This window comes from Ostrinia nubilalis, chromosome 8, assembly GCF_963855985.1.
Source record: "Ostrinia nubilalis chromosome 8, ilOstNubi1.1, whole genome shotgun sequence".
Taxonomy (NCBI): Eukaryota; Metazoa; Arthropoda; class Insecta; order Lepidoptera; family Crambidae; genus Ostrinia; species Ostrinia nubilalis.
The window spans coordinates 3962633-3979300 of NC_087095.1; the positions used below are offsets into that span (position 1 = coordinate 3962633).

Below are 16668 nucleotides of genomic sequence, written 5' to 3' on the forward strand. Positions count from 1 at the left end.
CTGAAAAGACTGATTTAGTGGAGTCATCCACAAATTACTTCCAGAGTTGCGATAGGTTACGGACTTACAGCTACCTAACTACCTACGTGTAAGGTAAGACGCATGATAAATAAAAGAAAAAGTTTTTTTTCGACTGAATTTAAAAATGCTTTGTAAATTCTAAATCAATAATAAATTTTGTTAATTCTGATCATTGCGGTCAAATAGTGTCATTTCAACACCATTTTGTGCCATCGAGCAAGGAAATAGAATATAGACCAGTCACTGCATCCCAGAAAGACAAATTTAAATCTCAAATATCTAATAAGGTCCCACTTTTGCATTATTTTAACTGTAGTATAAATATTTTATATGAGCAATTATTTGAATTAATTAAAAATGAGTTCAATAAAACTTTTCCTAAGAAAACAATTATTATTAAAAACAATAAAACTAAATTCAGTGACTGGGCTACAGTAGGTATTTATATTAGTAGGAAAAAAATGTTTGAATTATATGGTATATGGCCTATAGTAGCGACCCGGACTTTATAGAATATGTAAAAAAATACTCAAAAGTTTTTAAACAAGTTTGTACCATGGCAAAATCTATTTACATACGTGACAAAATTAAAAACTCTGGCAACAAAATTAAAGCTACTTGGAATTGTATTAATAAAGAAACTTGTAGAATTATATCTCGGGATGACACATTCGCATTAAAAATTGATAATAAGTATATTAAATGCAATGATAAGGTAACAAACGCATTCGAAGGTTACTTCTCAAATGTACCAATCATAACAACAAGCAATCTTAATTCATGTTCATATCAGGCAATGTCTCTTCTCGAGGGTTGTGTTGATGTTTGCAATAGCCCATTAAAATTTAGACAAATAGACCCCATAGTTATTATAAAAACTTTCAAAGAACTAAATATAAAAAAGACAGAGGATATATGGGGCATATCAACAGACATAATAAAACCCATCATTCCTCTTATAGCTCCCCATTTAGCTCATATCTTTAATGAATGTATTAACGAAGGTCAGTTCCCTACCCTGATGAAACATAGTAAAATCATACCATTATTTAAAGCAGGAGACAAAAGTGACCCATCCAACTTTAGACCTATATCGATACTACCTGCGCTCAGTAAAATATTTGAAAAAATTATTTTCAATCAACTACTGTCTCATTTTAACTTAAATAAACTGTTTCATGAAAAACAATATGGGTTCACAAAAGGGAAAAGTACGACCGATGCAGGGGTTGCTCTTATCAAACACATTTTCGATGCTTGGCAGGAGAAAAAGGATGCTATTGGTGTATTTTGTGACTTATCGAAGGCGTTTGACTGTGTTGATCATCAAACTCTGTTATTTAAGCTAGAACATTATGGCGTATCAGGCAAGGCCTTAAGCCTATTACACTCTTACCTCTCAGACAGATTACAAAAAGTAAATATTCACGGAACTAACTCTTCGGGCGCCCCCCTAAAAATGGGAGTGCCCCAAGGCTCAATACTGGGACCATTGCTCTTTCTGATTTATATAAATGATCTACCTTTTTATTCAAAGGACCTTTGTGAGATAGTATTATTTGCTGATGACACTTCTTTAATTTTTAAAACTGACAGGCGTCAGGAAATATTTGACGACGTGAATAATGCTCTTTCCAAACATGGACCTATAAAAAAAGTCGGACGGATTCTCATCAACAAAATACTGTGACATTAGGATACACCAGCTTGCCTGTACGTACAGGCCGGCACGCACACATTCACACCCTGTTACACCACTTCGAGTGCAAACTTCACACAGTTGACACATTTAAGCATCGAAAAACAACACGAATACGACATGTCTTGTGTGATGAAATTGTGTAAAAACCGTTCTGTTCGAACAAACAAAAATTAAGGAATCACATTTCACAGGCAAAATAATAATCCAATCACTTATTTCCCGACATTAAAATATTGAAATTAATTGAAATCAAACGTCATTCACTCGAAAAAATAATACGTCAAAGACCAGTGTTCTCAGTTATTTACGTGGGAAAATTACCCGAAATATGGGAAATTAATAATGATTTTAGGACTTTTTAGTTATGTATTACGCATACTATGGAAATAAAATAATTTATCATAATAATTGTGTTTTAATGGGATATATTTTCATGGGCAAATTTGATCCTTCCCAAAAATGTGGAACTGCGAAATTCAAATTTTCTTACATTGATTGCAAGTCAGTGTCAGGTTGTATGTTAAAAAAAATCTATCAGAGATAATAATAATATATTGATGATGCATAAGATTATGATTATAATGTACACAAGATTCGTAATTTGTAACTGCGTGAATCATTTTTGATCCACATTATGTACATACCCTGACACACTGACTTGCAAACAATGTAAGAAAATTTGAACATTGAAAATTTCGCGCCTACCTCAACGCATACACCACACCTTTCATCCTTTTAAAATGGCACGGAATAATTCTGTCTACATTTCCAAGTAACATCTGCCGATCTATGATTTTCTTAAAATAAATGGGTAAAATGTTTTGGCTAACATGGCATCCCTAAATTCACTCACACAATAGACAAACGCCAAAATTTTGCGTCACAGTTTTGTTGTAGCGCGAGTTCCGTCCGCCTTTTTTTATAGGTCCATGTTTCCAAAGTATTAGACTGGTTTACAACTAATAATTTGCTATTAAACGCAAAAAAACTAAATGTTTAAAATTCACTATGCCTAATGTCAAACAAGTTAATACTAATATTACAGTAAATAATGAACGCATTGAACTGATAAACTCTACTGTCTTTCTAGGTATTACCCTAGACTGTAAATTACAATGGGGCCCCCATATTGCTGCCTTGGCGGGAAGACTTAGTTCAGCTGCCTTTGCGGTGAGAAAGATCAGAAACTTGACTGATGTTGAAACAGCAAGGCTTGTATATTTTAGTTATTTTCATAGTATTATGTCTTATGGTCTTTTACTGTGGGGCTCAGCAGCAGACATAGAATCAATTTTCATTTTACAGAAAAGAGCTGTTCGGGCAATATACGGTCTTAAACCACGTGACTCGCTTAGAGAAGTTTTTAAAGAAATCAATATATTGACTGTGGCTTCGCAATACATATTTGATAACATTATGTATGTCCGTAAACATATACATTTATTTACTAAGAAAAGTGACGTCCACTCATTTAACACGAGACATAAGAATAAACTTGCTGTTCCATCATTCAGGTTGCATAAGATAGGTAATTCATTCTTGGGGAAATGTATTACCATATTTAACAAAATACCACACAACCTTGTCGAATTGCCAATAAACAAATGTAAGATACATATAAAAAATACCCTTATGTCCAAAGGGTACTACAAGGTTCGAGACTATATTGATGACAAGGATGCGTGGTCAGTTCAGTCTGCACATATTTGATGTACTTAAATTTGACTATTCTTACCGTTAGATAATTCCTGGCAATAAGTGGTGACTGAGTTTGTTCCGGCGTTTCTTCTCAGCACTTGCCATATGTTTGTCTCGAAGCGCTGGTAGGGCCCAAAAGATAAGGAGACATGTAAAGTGCCCCATAAGGGCTACCTTTTCTTTTTTTATTATTTTCTATTGACGTTCATAAGTGCCACTTGTGGTCTAAACTGAATAAATATTTTTTGATTTGATTTGATTTGATTAAAATTAAGTTCGTTTGTTTCAACTGGCTGGGAAAAGGCCTCCCCCACGGATTTCCACATTGACCAGTCTTAAAATTAATTAGGTAGGTAAGGTACCTACACCCTATTTAATTTTATAATAGGTACTACCTAGACTGGTTAAACTTATGTTAAACTTAGTATGTGCTAAGTAATGTAAGTGAGTATGCTGGGATCTAAAAAGATATATTTTTATACAGGGTGGAAACGATAAGTGATCTCACGCGATTATTTATAAATAAATAAATAAATAAATTTCTAAACTGTACAAGATGTCGAAAAACTGGTTACTGATCCTGAAAGTGCTTTACGAGCTCTTTCCAACGGTATAAGTAATAGGTTACAGAATTAGCTGGATTTATCCGAACATTCAATGTTTTCAGCCTCCATACTAAATGTATGCCAGCCACACAATATTAGAAGTGTTATTTTTTTTATTAAATACATAATAAAAACTTAAATTGAACTCGTTAATTGCATTCTCATTTAAAATTATTCATGGAAAACATTGGTTTTAGGATTTATTTGCTATAATATTATCAAGACATGAGTGCCATGACTGTGGCAGTATAAAAATGTATAGAAGCTGGAAACATTGAATTTTCGGATAGATCCAGATTAATTTGTAACTTATTATTGGTACCGTTGGATAGAGCTCGTGAAGCACTTTCAGGATCAGTAACCAGTTTTTTGATATCTTGTATAGTTTTTAATATTATGTGGTTTTACTGAATGTATGGAAGCTGGAAACATTGAATTTTCGGATAGATTCCTATTTTTGGTACCGTTGGATAGAGCTCGTAAAGCACTTTCAGAATCAGTAACCAGTTTTTCGATATCTTGTATAGTTTAGAAATAATCGAATGAGATCACTTATCGTTTCCACCCTGTATAAAAATTATTAAAAAAAACATTTGTTAAATTATTGAGCAATTAATAATAGACGGTGAAAAACACAGAACGATTATTCTCTTCTTATAGCTGAAAGAATAGTATTATAGCCTGACCAGGAACATAAAAACCCTGGCATAGAGGCGCGTCAATTGCATTTGATAGTGCAACACTGAGTACAGTCGTACCTACGTGTTAAATTAATAGGCTAACTTTATGTATCAGGATTACGGGCTAATTTGATATTTTCATAAATTAACGAAAAAATATTATTATAGGTAACCTGGTTTAAATAAATTAAATGAAACCATCAATCGAGCTATTATACTTAGTAGGATTTATTTTATTATTCATCAATAATCAAATTCAAAACTTGAATATTCAACTGCAATGTCTGCTCATGAACGCTTCAAACTCGGTACTTCTTTCCCAATTCCATAAAATTCAACACTTAGAAAGTGACAAAAAACTTTAAAATAGGTAGTTGAAACAAACCACAGCTAATTTTCATAGTGGACTGTACTATACGATAAACATGTCAGTCAATTTGACAACCTTTGTTGGAAACATTATTCAATGAAAATATTGTCCGAACCCTTGGTATTTCTCTTCGACAAATACTTTAACACATTGTGAACCACTTTTCTTTCACGACTATAAAAAGATTTTAGCAATTTCATTTACAAAATCAATTGCGCACATTTAAAATAAATTTTGTTTACACTTTGACAGCAATAGACTGACATGCAAGGTGACATGTCAATGAAGTTTTCAGTTACTGTTGCCATTAAAAGAAATTAGTACCATTAGTTTTCCGCAACATGGCGAGGGTTTTTATGTTCCTGGTCAGGCTATAAAATAATACATACAAAATCATGGACCGACAACACAACAATTCGGTCACACAACAATTCGGACGAAGTAGAAAGTCACAGCCAGTGTTGCCAGAAGGTTACTTTTGTAACCTTTTAGGTTACTTTTGAACTGCAGTGGTTACTTTTAGGTTACACTAATGAAAAGGTTACTTTTAGGTGATTTTTCAGAAATTGTAGAATTAACTTTTACAGGTTATTCAGTAAAAAATATTAATAGTGACAATTTAATAATTATGTCATAAAGTGCATTTAAACTTGAATTTGATTTATTATTTGTTAAAAAAAATGAGTTTTAGCGAATGTTTTTCGATAATAAAACGCAAATCCATGAAACGTTTTTATACGACTGGTCACTTTTCGAATTTAGATGATCAATTGTATTCATTTTCCATCCATGAACAACCTTACACAATCGCGCACCCCCCCCCCCCCCCCCCCCCCCGGTATGAAGGTTACTTTTTATTCAAAAAGGTTACTTTTTTTTATATTTCTGGTAATTTCTGACTAGACCCGACTGGCAACACTGGTCACAGCTGTCATGTTGACGTCATTTCAATGACTGACAGCTGTTGTCTGTCACTTGTCATTTTTCTTCAAGCAACTTGATGATTTGAAGATTCGCAGTTCGCACTTTAATAATTAATCGTAAATCATTTTTTCGTCTTCTTTTGGCCATAACTAAATCAAAATGTCGACAGAAAATTCGCCGGTGAAGCCTTCTCAATCGCCTAGCGCTGTGGAAACTCTGGACGACTTCGAGAATCAAGTTCGTTATGTTTTTGTAAGCAACGCCTACTTTCTTCTATTTATCATACAAGTGATTGAAATTTAGTGCTTTTCTTGTAGGATACATTGTTGAAACACGTCGACATATCGATCGTGGAGTCGGAGAAGCGCGCTAACGGCACACTACACGTGCGTGACCATTATACCGTCTACCTGATCGATCTCAAGTAAGTGCTAGCATTCTATTGTTTTCATAACTAATTACGCCTCCCTGGCAGACAATTAACACGGCTTCTCCCATTTGAATGGTGCTAAATACACTTCATAGCTCAACTTACACTGCCAGCTCAATTAACTTGTCATATCTCTGTTTCTATCTCTAAATGACCTCATTTTTGCCAATATATTACCATTTTTATTGCTTACGTCAATAAGATGAATTATTTTACACACATGAGCTGTTGTATCTTACTTTGAGTCTTGCTTGAAGTTAACTTATTGATTTATGAACTCATTTCAGGAATTTACTACCATATAAAACTATGCAATCAAAAAAATATGCTAACTTAAATTTGTTTCAGTGTAATAAATATTTCATACCTACCTACAAAGTTCTCTGTCCTAATATCATTGGGTAATTAATAAATTGCAGGGTCACCAACCCAGAGTACAAGCTGGTGCAGTCAAAAATCAGCACAATTTGGAGACGCTACACGGAGTTCGAGCAGATTCACGACTACCTCCAAGTCACCTATCCTCATGTTGTCATTCCACCGTTACCAGAAAAACGGGTAAGACTAAACAATTGCTAATATTATTTATAGTTTTAGGTATGTTGTGACTAATAACACTATGCAACACCAAAAAAATCACTGATACCCCGAGCGATGATTCGTATTAGGTATACTTAGTAAACAACAGAAAACAAATTCATAACTTTGTATCACGTCCCAAAACATAAATAATAGAAATCTTACTTTATTTACGTTCCGCAACATTTGGTTGAGGGTAGTATCATTGATGTGTACAAAAGTCATCAGAACATTTAGATTACTCATAAATCTACAAAATGATGCGTGTTTGTGTTAATTCTCCTGACTTATTTTGTAACGTTTGTGGTCAATTTACTCCTAAAAGGCAATCACAAATCACCAGATTTTCATGAAAAAATTTACAGGATGCTGGATGCGTATCACAAACTAGGATGCAATATGTCATTGAAAATTCATTTCTTACACTCCCATTTAAGTTTCTTTCTGGATAACATGGGTTCAGTAAGTGATGAACACGGAGAAAGATTTCATCAAGAAATAGCAGAGTATGAGAAGCGTTACCAAGGTAGATGGGAGCCAGCGATGCTTGTAGATTACTGTTGGAGCCTCCAGAGGGATACTGACACTACCGACCATAAGAGGAAAGCCAATCGTTCAAAAAAAAATTTATTTTTTAATGTAGAATAACAATCTATGTCCATATTTCGTACAATTTTAAATAAAATCAATAAATGCGTTTCACTAATAAACTTGATGTGATACAACAATTTTATTTCAATATTTCAAACAGTATTAAGGTGGTAAATCATAATTACATACTGTGAAACCAGTGAATTTTTTTTTTTTTTAAATTTGTTGCATAGTGTAATATATGTAAGATTACTACTAAACTTCTATATCGTCGTTCATATTGCAATTTGTTCAATGTCAAAAAATTCTAACAAAATATAAATTATTTATGGACACTTTTATATTTATATTAAAAAGAACAAACTGCTTAGGAAACATTAGTTAAAAAACATTTTGGTGTCTTAAAAGATTTTTTTCCCATAAGTACCTAGCTACGCTGTTTTTTTACTCTCCTGTAAACTTGTAATTTTTGACATAGAACAAATTGCAATATGAACGCCGATATGTAAGATTTTCATGTAATTACTTTGTATGTAATGTTGTGGGTATACCTCAATAAATAAATAAACAAAAATATTTGATAACAATTGCTGAGTGGTAAAATTAAAATTCATAAATCTATTTCACTAGTATTTATTTACCTGCATAATACTGCAAAAATATACCATTGCATTGTTATCTCTGGAGTTCACAAACAAAATTATCATAATGAAATTATCTTGAAAGATTGTGCTTGTTGGTGTGCATACAAATCAGCTAAAGTAAATACTTTCATACAAATCAAGTGCACAATTTTAGAAGTTATTCTGAGCATTTTATTAGTTTCAATGATCTTTCATTTGAACTTTGAACCACAAAGCAGATTCTTCCTGTAATGACCTCACTCGTAAATAAGCTTCAATTTGTGACTGCTTTCTATTGAATCTGTTGAATCATACTGTCCGCTGTCACAATTTATTGATATACAAAAGTATAATATGCAGTTTTAAAATTAAATAGTGTTTCTCTAATTATTAAAATACAGTTTATATAAAAAAAAAATATGATTCTTCCTTCCCCACACAAAATATCACCACCTTTCCATTGTTTTTTTTTTAATTAAATTTATTTCAATCTAATATTGGTTCAGTTTCATAGTTAATGTAACATGCAGGTATTGTCACATTTATAATATTAACTAAAGATATTTATAGGTTTAGTGCTTAAATCAATCAGGGTCTGAGGTAGGGGAGCAGCAAAGGATGAATGACAATGACATATCATGACTTGACAGGGCATACAAATCTGCGGGTCTAGTCAAAACGCACTTTAAAATCGCAAACCCATCGCAAACCAGTCGCAAACAAATAAACAAATCGCAAAAGAGGTCGATAACAAAAAAGGCTTAGTCAAACGGCAAAAAATCGAAACGCAAAGCCCTACCTATCGATAATCGAAAGACTGGATTGAAATTTCCCATACAAAGGCTTAGCCAACATGCATTTAAGACTCAATCAAAATCGAATCCAATCGCAACACCCGCCATTTTCATTGCGATTACTAAAACCCCGGTGATAAGCTTCGATTCGATCGAAAACCAATAGGGTGAGTTGCACCACCTAACTTTGACCGTAACTATGACGTTAACCGGAGTTTTTTGTATGGAGTTTGACAGATTTTAGACGTTTGTCAAAGTTAAACTAAGATGGTGCAACCCACCCTAAGGCTGTTTTGACAAATCCGTATCGCGATGTCGTTTTGACAGTTAGTTTGACGGCGAAGCATAGACGTAAACAGAGAGCAGAAAGAAGGAAGAAACAAATTAAAAAAAAAAGCTAAAAAAAGTAACAACAATCGCAAAGTCATAGACATTTTTTAACTTTTATTCGATTTTGAATGAACGTTTATATCGCCGCGTCGTTGGAGGTTCAATGTGCATTTTGGCTGCCATTTTCCGATCGAATCGAATTACTGGTGACGCGGCGACTGACATTAGTGAAAACTTCCTATTAGTTTGCGATGGCATTTTGACTAGACCCACTGATAAGTCTTGCTGACATTTGACGTAACAAAAAACAACCCTCCTATACCGCCCCCATACCTCAGGCACTGACTTAGCAGCGCGACAAACGCGCGACAGACGCACTGCCGATAATTTCATACTATGTGACAGCGAATGCCTGCCTTCACATTATAAAAACGCTGCTGTCGCGCTTCTGATGCCCTAATGAGAAAGCGCTCTTAAGCACTACCTATAGCAGGGGTGGCTCACTTGATTAGACATAAGATCTACTGTTTACTAACGAAACCCTGGGCGATCTACCACTTACATACTTCTTGAAATCTTAAATGAAACAGCATAGTTTAGTCAGGGTTCGAAATGATAATTATCGTGATAATAACAGATGGATAATTATCGGTTGATAATTACAAGAAAATGCGCTCGTGAAAATGAACTGTATTCGAAATTTTTGAACGTGTATTTCCGCACTTTCGTCTAGTGGTGGGCGTTAATCAACATAGATAGTTATAAAACCTATCTATTTAGCTCCAAAGTGATCACTAGTTATCTAGCGTCAAAATATTTATCTATTTCCAAGCATTATGCGACTAGAAATGGATAACTTGACAACAATCAGCAACCAAGAACATAAAGTTACATTTCTTATAAAACAATATGCCAAATGTATTTTATACCGTTGATAATTATCTGATAATTAATCATGAAGCGTAATTATCTTGATAATTTCGAACCCTGAGTTTAGTACACAATCATGTAGTATTTTTTGCCTTGCCACGATCGACCACTCCTGACCTATAGTGAGGTATAAAAATGTGACTGCTTTCACAGGTGCTATACGCGTGGCGTAAATCCGACACAACCGACCCAGAGTTTGTGGAGCGCCGCCGTGCGGGACTCGAGAACTTTCTGCTGCGGGTCGCGTCACACCCGAGGCTTTGCTTCGACGATCAGTTCATCAACTTCTTGCAGCAGGAGCATGGCTGGCGGGAGACCATCACGGAGAGCGGTAAGGATAAGGGTATATTCTAGGGATCACGTGTTTCACAAACTAAACATACATTAACATCATGTATTTTTGTATTTATTTCAACAATCAATCTTATCTATACTCACTCATATTTAAAATTAATTAGTGGCTGGTTATGGTGCAAAAACACCAAACACGTCACGACGTGTCGCTCTCTAAAAGCGTGCGAAATAGAAAAATATTTCCTCGAAATATTATATGATAGGTAGTTATTTTATTGGAAAATATTTATTAGGGAAACTTTGAGGAAAAGTAAATAATTAAAATTTAAAGTTTTAGGTAAATTTGAATAAAGTGAATATTTCCATTTATATTGCAGGTTACAGATTACAGGCAGAAAATAAGCTGAAATCATTGTCAGTGTCAATAAGACTGAAAAAACCAGACCCAGAGATTGACAGCGTCAAGAACTACGGCCGGCAACTCGAAACAAATCTAGGCAACTTTCTGTATACTAGGTAACTTTGCACCTTAACCTTTTGACAATAGAGTAGTATTTGTATTATATTAATAGCGGTCTGAATTTCAGGTCAAAAATTATGGAGAAGAACTATGCCCTGTGTAAACTGCATGCTAACTATGGGAAATTATTCAGTGAATGGAGTGTGATAGAGAAAGAAATGGGAGATGGCTTGCAGAAGGCTGGACATTATTTTGGTAAATATACTTCTCTTCTTAATCTATGTTCTACACAAATACAAATTAATTGTAACCAAAGTCTCTCAAGTTTTGCGATCTTTGGGTCTATTTATTTGATATCCAGTAGCTCACGAATTGACCTGAGTGTATCAATTTGCGAATTATTTTCATTCACATTCTTCGATAAACCACGTCTACTACAACTTTCGGCTTGGATTGACCGCCTTCATTCGTTTGTTATACTTTGATGACGTCATCGTATCTTGTCGTCACAGTTGTCATATAACGAATTTGGACGCGCGAGGGCTGTAATAGGCGGGCACTCGCGCAATTTTTAGCGTACATCCTAGGACAGTGTCGCGCTCGTCAGTGACTTAGGACACCAAGTTATCTATGTTATTTCTTATTTATTTCAGATTCAATAGCAGACAGCATAGACTCAGTAGCGGAAGACGAGGAGCAACTAGCCGACCAGTTAAAGGAGTATTTATTCTACGCAGGCGCATTGCAGCAGCTGTGCGCTAACCACGAGGCGCTGCAACGCGCGTTAGAGTTGGCGCACGACACACTCAACAACAGGTATGCTGGAGGATTCTATCGGAGGACACAGGTAGCCGGAGAACTTGGGCGGAGGACACAGGTAGCATGAGAACTATGATGAAGGACACAGGTAGCGGAAAATTCAAGCAGAGGACACAGCTGCAGAAATATAGCAGAGGACATAGCCTGAGAACTATCCGAGGACACAGGTAGTCTGAACAAAGGACACCGGTAGCTGGTGTACTTAAGCGGAAGACACAGGTAACTAGTGTACTCAAGCGGAGGATTCAGGTAACCAGTGTGGAGCCTAGCTGAAAATACAGGGAGCCAGTGTACTCTGGCGGAGGACACAGGTTGCCAGGTTACTCTAACGGAAAAGGACCAGCTGAATGAGTACCTGTTTTACGCAGGCGCATTGCAGCAGCTGTGCGCTAACCACGAGGCGCTGCAACGCGCGTTAGAGTTGGCGCACGACACTCTCAACAACAGTTATTAGAATATTGCAGGGACTATTCCCATCTCTCATTCCCACTGTTGCAATTCCTGTGAGCTACGTGACTGTTTCCACCTCGCGTTAGCTGCTGCAACTCCTATGTAGCCAGGATCTACAGCTTGACAGCCAATAAAAACCCAACCAGTGAAGGCCAAGTTTGTCTCGGTAGGAAGTTAAACTGTCATTGGAACCACAACGAAATTGCTAACTCAATTTGCTACGGTTATACGACACTCCTTGACAAATGGAAATTAGCCTATGTTCCAGTGCTCAATGCGTTCCTTCAAGCCGTTATTGGCGAGACGATGAAAGATCGATGTGATGTCTGCATGCACTCGGTCACACTAGCAGCCACTTTTTAGATTTCTATTCTACTTTACATCTTTATTAGGTCATACTCATAATAGTTTACAAACCAGGAGCGCAATTATCTCTTATTTTTACCCAGACTAGCCTGATTGGGTCGGGGAGGCTTGATTTTCGTAAACTCCCTTAGTTCAAATTAAAATTCGTTTATTTTGCAAGTAGGCTTTTAAAAAGCTGTATTTTCTTTCATGACATCCACGAGCAGAGTGGAACTAAATCTATTCTACTCTACCCGAACACACGGTTCAACCTTTCTACATGCTTTGTATTTTTTATTCAATAAACAATAATTTTATAATATATTTACATAAACTTCGAATTACTTAAAACCTAAAATTTAAAAAGTACTAATGATAAAAACTACAAAATAAAAAATACTTCACCCCCAGCGCCGCAGTCAGGAATGGTGCCCAAAAGGCTGGCAGCATTGCCACGTTGAATGGCCAGGCTAATTCTCTGGCCGAAATAGCTGCCAGCCTTTTGATCACCGGTCACCTCGGTGAGCCTCTTTGCCAGTTCCTTATAAAAGGAACGAGCGCTTGGACCCCATGGTCTACATGCTTGTTTTCAACCGACTTCAAAAAAGGAGGAGGTTCTCAATTCGACCCGTATGTTTTTTTCTATGTTTGTTACGCGATAACTCCGCCAATTATGAACCGATTTGAACAAATCTTTTTTCGGCGTATAGGTAATACCTCAAGGGTGGTCCCATTTAAATTTAATAATAGAAAAAACAACCCCCAAGGGTGGAAAATTGGGGATGAACTTTTTTATACGCAATATCTCCGCCGATTATAAATCAATTTGAACGATTATTTTTTTGTTGAATAGGTATTATCAAAAGGGTGGTTTCATGCGAATTTGAAGAAAATATTTCACCCCCAAGGGTGGAAAATTGGGGATGAACTTTTTTATACGCAATATTTTTAATTTTTAGTTTTTTTTTGTGTTCACGCATTTGAAGTCGGTTTTATTTTTTTAAAAATTTATATATCTTATTGATCAACAGAATAGCGGAACGCAACCGCGCCGCGGCCGGCAAGTCGGGGCTACTGTCGCGCCTTTTCGGCACCACCGATCCTGACATCGTGCGCGACCAGGCCACGCGCGCGCTCGACGCCAAGATACACGACGACCGCGCCGCGATACAGGCTGCGCAGAGAGACCTCGAGTGAGTACACAACCGCGCGACAACTATCGTAGTACGACTAGTGCGGGACCGGTAAAGTCTGGTCGCCGAGCACGTAGAATTTTGTCCAATGACCCCAAGCTACTGGCCTACTGTCGCGTCTGTTCGGCACCACTGACCCCGACATCGTGCGCGACCAGGCCACGCGCGCGCTCGACGCCAAGATACACGACGACCGCGCCGCGATACAGGCTGCCCAGCGGGACCTCGAGTGAGTACACAACCTCGCGACAACTGTTATAGTACGACTAGTGCGGGACCAGTAAAGTCTGGTCAGTAGAATTTTGTCCAATGACCCCAAGCTACCCATCCTTATCGCTCGCGCGTAATTATATTGCTGTCGCAACTTTGCCTCGAGTATAGTGTAAAGTACGGCCACGTTACGTGATAGGTAATCCCATACACTTGACGTCTAAAATCATCGAAGAGATTTTATCACGACGCACATCCTAGCCTGGCTGGCCACGCGCGCGCTCGACGCCAAGATACACGACGACCGCGCCGCGATACAGGCTGCGCAGAGAGACCTCGAGTGAGTACACAACCGCGCGAAAACTATTTTTTTTATCCACGAGGAAGCTCTTGGCCTGTATCACATCTGATGGTAAGTGATGATCAGGCCGAAGGTGGAAGCGAGCTTCACCCGTATCTTACCTCTAACTGCCGGAACACAACAATGCTGTTAACATTGTTGTTATGGCGACAGACTTAAGTAAGATGGTGGTAGCTAGCCAGGCGGCCTTAGAACAAGCCCTACCACCAACCAAACCGAACAGAAAAATCTGCTCCCACTGGGAATCGAACCCGGGACCTCAGCGTCTGAAGCAGGTGGTCATACCACTAGACCACAGAGGCGGTTTTATTACGAACTTTTGTACGTTGAACTATTGTAGTACGATTAGTGCGGGACCGGTAAAGTCTGGTCGCCGAGCACGTAGAATTTTGTCCAATGACCCCAAGCTACCCATCCTTATCGCTCGCGCGTAATTATATTGCTGTCGCGACTGTGCGACGGGCGCCCGCAGTGAGTGTGCGAGCGCGACAGCAACATAATTACGCGCGAGCAAAGTCTATTACTGGTAGAACCTCTACACTCTCTTTCGCCGAGCTCGAGAATGTGCCATCTCTTAAGGCGTTTTGTATCTCTGTTTATTAGCAGGTTCAAAAATAGAAATAAAAATAAGGTAACCCTTAAGAGGCACTTTAGCGTGTCTCCATATCTTTTAGTACACACAGTATCACTCATAATAGTCCAGCTATGCTGGCTATCGATAGAACGATCGATATCCTCATTATGTACTCACCCGTCACCCCCACCCCCCTTAAAGAGTTGCATTCCTAAATTGTACGCATACTTAAATTGTACACAGTTTTGGCAATAAAGATTATTCTATTCTATTCGTAGCTTCAATTTCAGTATTAAGACAGGTTACTTCTGGTCTTGCGGGTTGATTTTAAGTAACAGGTTCCAGCTAACGAGAAGATTACAGTGTGTTGTAATATAAAGGGACCAAAATCGTCATCAATGATCTTGTTTCTTTTACCCAGGGAGTTTACGAAGAAAGCGGCGGTAGAAATAGAACATTTCCAGAAGCAAAAAGACAAAGACATCCACGAGTCCTTAGTGGCCTTCATCACGCTACAGGTCAAAGCTGCGAAAAAGGTATGTATGAAACACTATACATTATAAACAATAATAGGAAATAAGGTTCTATTCGACATTCCAAACCCTATTTAAGTCACGCCCCTTACCTTAAAAATGATTAGTGAATAACGACACAACTGATATTTAGCCAGTTTTGACACACGACATCTTGACAGCTTTGAAATCATACAATGTTTACTTATTATGTGACTATTTTTAATTTCATTTTGAAAATTTAAACTACTGCTAACATTATGCAGACTGATTTATTCTATTTAACCTGAAACCATAAGCAACGATTACGAAAAAATCTAACAATACTTGTATTGTTTATCGCAAACTCAACTTATGATATTTATACTAAAAATATTTTCCAGAATCTTCAAGCATGGACGCAAATAAGAGAGTGTCTACAAAACATGCCCTGAGCGTGGTCACCTGTATCGTGGCATCTTCTACTTTCCAAGTGTGCACAGAAGCGTGAAGGCACTTTATTTAGAGGCAAGTTAATTTTAATGAACACTAGAAAAACCATGTACAGTTAGCGTGGAAAACATGCATGTAGCTTTACCATGAGTTTACGTTAAACGTCATCGGTGACTCCAAAAATCTATGAAGATAGTTTATTACAGTAACCGCTAGGGGCACTGTACAATCTGTCACACATTTCTTGTCATTTTTACGTTGTCCCTAATGAGCACACCTAATGTAAACTCATGGTAAGCACACTGAACCCTGTGAAAAAGACAATTGGTTGGTAACAGATTTATATTGGAGGACATTTTAAGTGAGTGCGCGTGGGGACCGCTTTTATAGCTTTCAATTGTCAGATAGTAAGTATTATACGAAGAAAAAGTCTATGGCATATTATTATTACGGTCTCCCAATGATAATCGATTTTCCTGTAAGTTCTAAAGCCCGGTCCGTGAGCACGTAGAATTGTGTCCAATGACCCCTAGCTACCCATCCTTATCGCTCGCGCGTAATTATGTTGCTATCGCGCTCGCACGCTCACTGCGGCCGCCCATCCCACAGTCGCGACAGCAATTTAATTACGCGCGAGCAATAAGGATGGGTAGCTTGGGGTCATTGGACAAAATTCTACGTGCTCCCGGACCAGACTATAGTAAAAGTCCTTAGACAGACAGAAGATAATGTTTAACCAAC

The 16668-nt window shown here is 37.3% G+C and overlaps 1 protein-coding gene across 1 annotated transcript; it reads left to right on the forward strand.

The window, feature by feature from the left end:
- Positions 1–6048: 6048 nt before the first annotated feature.
- On the forward strand, positions 6049–16409 carry LOC135073758 (sorting nexin-4-like). Its single transcript, XM_063967931.1, has 10 exons — positions 6049–6237; positions 6318–6424; positions 6850–6988; positions 10431–10608; positions 10949–11087; positions 11159–11286; positions 11685–11847; positions 13677–13838; positions 15405–15519; positions 15879–16409. Exons 1-10 carry the CDS (start codon positions 6160–6162, stop codon positions 15927–15929), a joined length of 1260 nt encoding a protein of 419 aa, XP_063824001.1. The 5' UTR covers positions 6049–6159; the 3' UTR covers positions 15930–16409.
- Positions 16410–16668: the final 259 nt, after the last annotated feature.

Excerpts from the sequence above, each read along its gene's own strand:
- LOC135073758 (XM_063967931.1), top strand. The coding sequence starts at position 6,160 with ATGTCGACAGAAAATTCGCCGGTGAAGCCTTCTCAATCGCCTAGCGCT. Across the intron at positions 11,088-11,158 it reads GGCAACTTTCTGTATACTAG|GTCAAAAATTATGGAGAAGA; the intron begins GTAACTTTGCAC and ends TCTGAATTTCAG. Across the intron at positions 11,287-11,684 it reads GAAGGCTGGACATTATTTTG|ATTCAATAGCAGACAGCATA; the intron begins GTAAATATACTT and ends TATTTATTTCAG.